Source organism: Grammomys surdaster, unplaced genomic scaffold, assembly GCF_004785775.1.
Source record: "Grammomys surdaster isolate TR1022 unplaced genomic scaffold, NIH_TR_1.0 185, whole genome shotgun sequence".
NCBI classification, from domain to species: Eukaryota; Metazoa; Chordata; class Mammalia; order Rodentia; family Muridae; genus Grammomys; species Grammomys surdaster.
Window position 1 is genome coordinate 15,032,708 of NW_021604630.1, and position 9,459 is coordinate 15,042,166.

Below are 9,459 nucleotides of genomic sequence, written 5' to 3' on the forward strand. Positions count from 1 at the left end.
GAGAGAGAGAGAGAGAGAGAGAGAGAGAGAGAGAGAGAGAGAGAGAGAGAAATTTCAGCTGTGAAAAGGCTTTAATTTGCTCACTCGTCCCCTTTCTACAAGGAATAGCAAAAGAAAAACCTACTTCAGGCAAATTTATGATTCTAACTTCTGGCAAATGGAGCCGCTTCCATTAATCTTCCTGTGTGTTTGAACCTTAGCAGGACTCTATATAGCAGTCAGCGGCGTGGATAACGACCTTTCTGCTGCAAACTCGCTTTTAGATGAGAACACAAGCTCCTAAGCTGGTAAGATTAGTAGAGGAGAAAGAGGGGAGATAAAAGTAGGTCCCTCTTTACAGGGCTTCTGTTATTGATAAGACCTCAGAATAATTTGTTTGACTCTGTGAGCTTAAATCTGGAAATCAGTTTACCCTTCCAGGCAGTGCAATCCTCCGGAGCTCAGTAGCAACCTTAGATGCTCAGCTCCGATACAACTCAGGAGGAAGCCCCGCTTTAGGGAGAGGAGCCGTTCAAATTTACCCCTGAAACATATCTGTCAGGCCTCTTAGGTTGCTTGTAGCTTCTACTTACTTTGAATAAAAATGTCAGAGCAGGTGAATGTGAATACAAAGGATGTTCACATGTTCACAAACCAGGGAGGGTGAAGCGGCATAAACGTAATAGCATCACATTTATCACTAAAAGCCTATGTGTGTAATGTGCTTATATGGTATCTGCGTAGGGAGGCAGTGGCTCTGGGCAGTTCTCAGTGAAGTTCTCAAATCAGACCTTCGGTATAGAATTCTGGCAGTTTTTAAGACTGGGGAGTTTCCTCTTTTAAGTTAAGCATGGTGCTACACACAGGCATGTTGTAAACTTGCAACAGCAGAATTGAATTAAGTGATAAATACGACCTTGGACAAAAGGCTGAGAAAATGGCAAGAGTACATGTGTTATTATTGCTGCTGTTGTTGTTGTTGTTGTTACTTTTTATTGGGATTTTAGGATGAAGAAAAACACTGGTTTAGAGCTTCTATTATAGATAGGCATGATTTTATGAATTGTTTGTTATACCGCAAGTACTGAAATGCTACTAACTTCACTTAGTTCCTTTCCCTTAACTGTTAATTTTGTGGTTGTGTATAAACTTTGTTTCTGTCACAAGCATCTTTATCATTTTCACTAGACTATAACAACTGATATCATATATATATATATATATATATATATATATATATATATATATATATAACTTCAATGCTCCAAACTAAATGTACTCGTAAGTTCTAAATGCACTAGTATGTTCTTTCAGTAACACTTGTTTCTGAGGAGACAATGAGAACTCTATTAAAAAAACCTCACAAAAATCTAGATACTGCCTAAATTTACTAGACTAGGAAAGCAAAGAAAGGGGTATAGTGAAAGCAATTTGTTCTTTTGTTACTGTGACTCCTTGGAGATTTTGCTAATTCACTTGGTACCATATTCCTCCCTGGATTCTGGAAAGTTGTCACCATTGACACCTTAGGTTAGTGAAATTTACTATTTCTAACTAGTTTTAAAAATTGGACCAAAATTTCCTGATATACAGTTTCCCTGTATCTATTTTACTGCCAAGATTTCTAAATAATGACTAAGAATGACTCTACACATTTATTTGGGAAATCTCTTGTGTCCTCCTCTGGTTTCCAAAATCTTTGCACTTCCTTTATGGGCAGTCAATGATAGGAATTGGGAAGAAGATGACAAGCTGTGGCATTGGCCAGTAAGTCAAGCTTGTTATCCAACGCCATTAGGAAAACTAATGTTAACATGTCTCTGACTTGAGATTCCGTCCCATACAAACGCGCACACCAAGCATAAAGATCTATGCCATTACACTGACACTAATAGCACTTGCATGTATCCGGAGGCATAGAAGACGGTGGGCTTAACTAGACTATGGATCACTTAAGGCCCTGTTATTCACTTCTCTTCTCCATGAGAACTGTCATTACCAAGGCAACTTGGAGGAAGTTCTAAGAAGCATCAATGTAATCAAATGAACTCAGCCACAGTTCTTTCCATGATTTTAAGCATGCCACAGCATATATAGTTGCCTGCTTTCTTTAATAGTATCTTTTAATTCCTGGACTTGTCATATTCCATTTTTAGAATGTAAAATCTTAAATAGAATGCCTTCAGTTCAACATTTCTGAATCATGAGGTGAAACATTTGACCTGATTTGGAACAGTTATTTTCCCAACCCCAGGAAAGCACTTGGAACTTTCGGTGTTTATCTTGCCTGTTCCAATTAAAATCTGCTTCATTTGCTTTTGAAAGAAATAAGAGTGAAAAGTTCTGTTGTTGGTTACTAAATCCTTATATGGCTTCCAAGGATGGACCTGACAGGTGGTGAGAGGATGAAGAAAGGACATACACACAGACGACAGGGATGCTGTCACGTTTACTGGGCTCTCTGATAGAGAAACCACAGCACTTGGGAAGATCAGCATGCTTATTATATAGAGTTGATACTCTTAGTTGAATTTTTAGGCAGAGCTATTGCATACAGCTGTACATAGGAGTGTCTTTATTATAGACAGATTAACAAGGATGCAGTGTTTGTATACAGCTGGATTAAGGAAACAGGTTTGCCTAATCTCTGTTGGTGCAGTCTCTGTAACAGAACAGTCCCCAGACTGTAAATATACAGTGGAGGTGGTGGGGTTTTTTTTTTGGGGGGGGAGGGTGGCAGGGCAGGGATTATGGTGGCCATTTTCTGCACGTATTGTCAATATCCACAGGTTTCTCTCTGAGACTCACCTTGGCAGGAAAGACTTTGCAATTTTCCCATGGATCTCAGGTGAGGGTCTGTGACATGGCCAGCTCATGTTAATAGCATATATGCAGTCAGGGCTTCAGACACTCAAGGCTCCCCACACTTTGTCTGTATGGATAGTTTTCCTAGGTTCCAACACATACCAGTTTCTCACGCTAATGGCTACTTTGACTTGTTCCTTACCTTCATTGATTTGACACAGAACAGCTGTATTATCCATGTGCCTTTTCATGCAACAGTTATATGCTTATGCAACTTAGGGGATTTATTTCTTCATGCCCTTACTTACAATCTACTTCTTCACTTATATTCAGTTTAAATCAACATAGGAAAAGAAAAACAAAAGAAAAAATGGAAAAGCTCAAGAAATTACCCTCCTGCCAAATTAAAATGCCACTGCATTCAAATCAGTATGTATGTAATTTTGCATTCTCATATTAATTATGTTAGTATCGCTTTTGCCCTTGACTTCTTGTTTCCTTTGAAATCTTAGGTCTTTTCCCTTCAAAGAGTTTTACCTTTCTTCCTTCATCTGTATTATTTCTAAATTTCAGAAACAAATTCAGAACATCTAGCTAATACCACATATCTGAAAGTCTTCCAAAGCACACAGGTTTCATTTCAGAGTGTTTGCAACATGTTCCTCTTCAGGTTTTATAAGGCAAACTTTCCATTACTGCCTCATAGATGTACAGATCCTGTTATTTTTTGCCTCTATAAATGGACAGACAGCATGATTGTCATTGCCTTATATTCCTGTGAAAGTCTTCAAAAGCTGAATTCTTCTCATTGACTGCAATTTGCCTTGGAGTTGCTATTAAGTCTTTTGTGACTTGATTAATTGTCTCAGCTCATCACTCGTGCCTCTGCCACCCACAAGTTTCAATTTTTTGTTTTGTATCTCCTTTGAAACCCTCAGACATGGTTTTATAAGTAAGAACCCAAATAACTTAGTCTCTGAGTTCTTGGTGGAAACTATGTTCTTCTGTGATAAAACGGTCCTATTAGTGGTTTTAGAGACCACAGAACCTCCTCTCCCATTAGCATCTATCAGCAATGTCAGGGTCTTCCCAGATGTATTGCCATGAGGACTGTGTTCATTAGGTTTTGATCAATATTTGTTCTAGTATATTTATGTGCTAGCACTCTAGCAAAAAACTATTATTAGTTAAAGTCTACTTTTGTATTAAATTGATTTGCTTTTGAAATGAGGAAAATAGACTATAGATTTTTTTTGAGAAAATATATTGTGCATTTTGACATAAAGTAGAAAGCATTCCAGGTAAAAATTTTAATTTGTATGGTAACATTGCAATAGAGACATGTGATTTAATTTTTTTTCTGTATTAGAGGAGTCTACAATCTAACCAGTATTAAATTACTTTGCATTTTACACTGTGACTTTGATTAGGGTTTTTATAATCTATAATAAATGTGTAAATGTCTATGCTGTGATGTAGCACAAAGTACTGTTACAGGAGATGTTTATATGTTGTGACGCTATATACATCTTTAAACATGCTAAACATTTCAAAGAAAGCTGTCTTCAGGGGTGATAGTGACCAATGAGGAAGTGCCTGACTCTACCAGACTTGGCAAGATAATCAAATCAACCACTAGTAAAGTCACCTCTAGTCAGACAATGTGGGATGAATTTTAAAAAACTATTATTATTGTGTGTGTTCTCTGTGTGCATGCACATGCCATGGCACGTGTGTATAGTGTGTACAGGTAAGAGGACTGCTGTGGGAGTTCATTCTCTCTCTCTCCCCTTATGTGGATTCCATTCCAGGAAGTAGACTCAGACATTCCACAATAACAGCACTTTCATCAGTAACTCTTACCTGCCTAGACGTTAATTACGGATGAGTAATTCGATATATACGCACGAATTGGGCCTCAATATTCTTCATTTGTCTATTCCTCCATGTAGGACAAAGATATATATTATGGATCCTAAACATTTCTAGGGACAAGAAATATCAGAGTAATCTTATTATTTACAGTTATACCTAGTGCATTCATAGGCTATGTGCTTCCATGAGGACAAATATCATTCTAGGAGCAACAGTAATTACAAACCTACTTTCAGCCATTCCATACATCGGAACTACCCTAGTGTGTAAAACATTAGATTTTGTAGCAAGTGCTTTAACCTGTTACATCATCTTGCTAGTCCAAGCCCGCCCCCCCCCCTCTCTCTCTCTCTCTCTCTCTCTCTCTCTCTATATATATATATATATATATATATATATATATATATTTACATACTTAATGTCAGTTCTCTCTGTCTACTGTGTGGGTTATAGAGCTCAAGTGCACTTTACCAGGCTTGCCAGCATAAGACTTGAACTGCTAAACCACCATGCCAGCCCCTGAGGTGGTTTGTCTAAATTAAATCTATGGCTTACGAAGGTTAAATCTGAAAATAACAAACAATTCATACCCACAAGACTGTTTTTCAACATCTAACTTAAGTGTAGCCTTTTAAAACTTGTTCTGATTGCTGTTTCTTAAATAAATATGGGTCTAGATCCAAGAGAGAAGTCAGAATTTGAAGCCGTTAAGAATGGGAGGGGAGGCTCTCTTTCTGTTCCCAGCACAGCCATGGCTCGTGGTCCTAAGAAACATCTGAAGTGCGTAGCTGCTCCAAAACATTGGATGCTGGATAAGTTGACTGGTGTGTTTGCTCCTCGTCCATCCACTGGTCCTCACAAGCTGAGGGAATGCCTGCCTCTGATCATTTTCCTAAGGAACAGACTTAAGTATGCCCTGACTGGAGATGAAGTAAAAAAGATTTGCATGCAGCAATTCATTAAGATTGATGGGAAAGTCAGGACCGATATAACCTACCCTGCTGGGTTTATGGATGCCATCAGCATTGACAAGACTGGAGAGAACTTCCGTCTGATCTATGACACCAAGGGTCGCTTTGCTGTTCATCGTATTACACCTGAGGAGGCTAAGTACAAGTTGTGCAAAGTGAGAAAGATCTTTGTGGGCACAAAAGGAATCCCACATCTGGTGACCCATGATGCCCGTACTATTCGATACCCTGATCCCCTCATCAAGGTGAATGACACCATTCAGATTGATTTGGAGACAGGCAAAATAACTGACTTCATCAAGTTTGACACTGGGAACCTGTGTATGGTGACTGGAGGTGCTAAATTGGGAAGAATTGGTGTAATCACCAACAGAGAGAGACATCCTGGCTCTTTTGACGTGGTTCACGTGAAAGATGCCAATGGCAACAGCTTTGCCACTCGTCTTTCCAACATTTTTGTTATTGCCAAGGGCAACAAACCATGGATCTCTCTTCCCCGAGGAAAAGGAATCTGCCTCACCACTGCTGAAGAGAGAGACAAGAGGCTAGAGGCCAAACAGAGCAGTGGGTGAAATGGTCTCCGGGAGACATGCTGGAAGAAGTATTTGTCCCCTTCCTGCTACAAGCCTTTCTAGGCAACATGCTAGATTAAACAGCATGGTGAAACTAAAAAAAAAAGAATGGGAGGGGAGGCCCTTGTCCTGTGAAGGCTGGATGCCCCAGCATAGGGGAATGATAGGTCTGAGAAACAGGAATGGGGGAGGGGTATGGGAGGGAGCACCCTCATAGAACCAGGGAGAAGGGGGATGGGATAGGGTGTTTGCAGAGGGGAAACGTGGAAGTTGGATAACATTTGAAATGTAAATGAATAAAATAACCAATGAAAATTAAAAAAAAAGAATACAATCAGTTGCTTCCAACCCCTTAACTTCTCTGTCTATTCATCTCTTAACTGTCATTTCTCCCTCCGGTGAATCTAATCTTCTTGTTGGCATTGGGAGACAGTCGGCGAAGAATGAACAAAGCAAGAAGTGGTCATGGTTTTCACCTGTCTCAAACATTGGATGAATCACAGAGCTGTAAGTACATGTAGAGGCTGCACTGGAAGCTCTATTTATTTGCAGGTAACATGACATCACCTTTAGTTTGAGACACAGATACAGAATTCTATCATTGAGAATCATGAAAACTTCAGCTTTATGAAAATTCAATGAATTAGTTGGGTTATTTTAACACAATTTTATTTTATTTTAGTACAAAGATACCTGTACTTAATTTATTCTCTTATCCCTGTGTAAGAAAAACAAATGAAAATAACATTTTTTTTGTTTAGTGAAAAATGCACATAGTAATTCTACCCATAGACTCAGTCACCAGCTCTGCTCCTGAAGAAAATTTAAACCAGTTTCAGGAACAGCTTATAAAGCAGAGCAGGAAAGAAAATGTGGGTCTTAGAGGAACAGAATTCTAATTTCTGAATAATTCGAATATTTTCTTGTATGGGAATCTTACTCCATCAATTCTCTGCTTAAAAAGACCCATTGTATTCTTGTATAAAAAGTGGACTTTGCCAAGTGGGTCTTAAAGTACTAATGGCTGTCAGCTGCCTATTCTGTCTCAGTTCTAGTGGGGTGGGGGTGAAGGACAAGAAATCCTCTCCCATCAGTGTTCCCCTGTTGTGCCAAGTCCACTGTGGTAGTAGCCATTGTCCTAAGACCTTCCAAAGCCTTGGTTGTCAGTTTTGCTTTTGCTGCCATCCATCACAGGAAAGTAACTGATAGCTTATCTATTGGAAAAGAATGAGCTTCAAACAAAAGTCAAGTATAACTTAAAATAACATGCATATATCTATTCTAAAAAATTTAAATGTTAAAATATATTTTATATATTAATGTATATTATATATGATGTGTAAATTTATGTATTTATATATATTTATATATTTAAATATACGTGTTTATATGTATAAAATATGAATGATTAAATACAAACATGATGCTACCCAAACAAGATCTCTAAACTAGATCTTCTGCAACTATAGCTTATGCTCTGTCTCCACTATGGCATCAGGAAGACTCTGTATCTCCTGAAGGCAACTGTGTACATTTATGCTCTCCCAGAACCTCCCACACAGAAAAATGAAAGAGGCTAAGCCAGGTTCATAGAGAATATCCAGGATATGGGCTGGGGAGATGGCTTACCACTTAAGAGCACTTTCTGCTGTTCCAGAAAAATTGACTTTGGTTCCCAGCATCCATATTGGGTGGGTCACAGTAACCTGTAACTCTAGCTCCAGGGAATTTATTGTCCTCTTCTAGCCTCCAATGGGCATTCATACGCAGAAGTGTACACATGTATATGTAAATAAAATTAGACAATTTTAAAACAAAATACATCAGATTTAAGGAATGAAGAAGTATTCTGATTTTTTCTTATAGATTTATCACTTTTGGTTAGCTGGATACAAATTTTTAATATATAAATGAGAAGGAATTCTTTATCATTTAGATTATGGGAATTATAGTAGATTTTGTTTTAGGGATTATGATGGGAAAGATACCTTTGAAAAGATACAGAGTGGAAATAAATGACCATGTTTTGCTTCAGGAATATTTGTGGCTTTTCCAGAGTATGACATTGTGAAAGTAATCTTAGCAAGTGTTAAACTTATACATTGGGTCCTTTTGCCCTGAAAAGCGGTTATAATACTGTCTATGACTTCATGGTTTTTGCCTTTATCAATCCAGGTGTATGTGGTCAGAATAAAGGTATTAAAGGCATTCTAGATTTGAGTGAAAGAGGCTAGCTTTGAATTCTGGTCCCATCACTATGGCAGGAATTGCTTCCATCCTAACCTCTATCATTAGAAAGGGAGAGCTGCAGCCACATCCTTTCCTGCATCATCAAACACACAAGACACATCTCTGAAGTTGTTGTTGGGAGTGACCTCTTTAAATATATTGCAGTGGGAATTTGATTAAACACACAATCTAGAACATTAAAACTCCTAATGCAGCACCAGCAACCAGCCAGAGGGAGCTTAATAAACACTGTTGACCTACGTGGCCCTTTAACACTTCAGTGGAAAACATTTTTCTATTTGGGTTTTTTTTTGTTTACTATTTCTATTTGAAAAATCACAAATACGCCCAGGGAAACATGATTGTTTATTTCTATCTAGTAGTAGTTCACTGTAGTAAAGTTAATGTCTGAAATTCAGAGAAATCTCTCTTCCGGTCACAGCAGCATCTGTGATCCCTTGTACAGGAGCAAGAGAAAGTGGCAGGTCAGGGAAGCTGTCAGAAGCATCATTCAAGTTATAAATGAAAGTATTAGGAAGCTTCCTCAGAGAAGGCTGAGGTGTACGAAACTGGAAATGGGAAACATTGACCCTAGAGAGAAATTCTTCACACAATATTTAGTTTGCCTCCTCAGAGACTACTCCTTTCAATTTTAGAACAGTACTGCTCACTGAGATTTTGCCGTTAAATAGCTTTTCTACAGCCAATTGTGGATTCCATTCTTAAAAAGAGCAAAAGAAGCAAAAATGTTTGCAGAAGGGGAAACGTACTGTCTGGCTTGAAGTACTTTCTTTGGTCCCCATGTTCCAGGCACAAAGCATCTTTAATATATAGCTTACTTATTTTAAACACATTCTCTCAAACCTACTTTTCATTTCCCAACTTGCTGAAATGGCATCTATTTGTTTCTAGAACATATCCATGAGAGTTTTTAAATTTTCTCTTGACACTGCAAAAAAAAGAAAACTCTGATAGAACATCTATAATGAGCACACTAATTTAGAGAGATTTATCCAATTCCATCCTCA

At 38.2% G+C, this 9,459-nt stretch overlaps 1 protein-coding gene across 1 annotated transcript; it reads left to right on the plus strand.

The window, feature by feature from the left end:
- The first annotated feature begins 5,410 nt into the window (after positions 1 to 5,410).
- LOC114621932 (40S ribosomal protein S4-like) lies at positions 5,411 to 6,202 on the plus strand. The gene has a single exon (XM_028768274.1). The coding sequence runs from the start codon at positions 5,411 to 5,413 to the stop codon at positions 6,200 to 6,202; it is 792 nt and encodes a 263-aa protein (XP_028624107.1).
- The last annotated feature ends 3,257 nt before the right edge of the window (positions 6,203 to 9,459 follow it).

Coding starts and splice junctions, on each gene's coding strand:
- LOC114621932 (XM_028768274.1), top strand. CDS start 5,411: ATGGCTCGTGGTCCTAAGAAACATCTGAAGTGCGTAGCTGCTCCAAAA.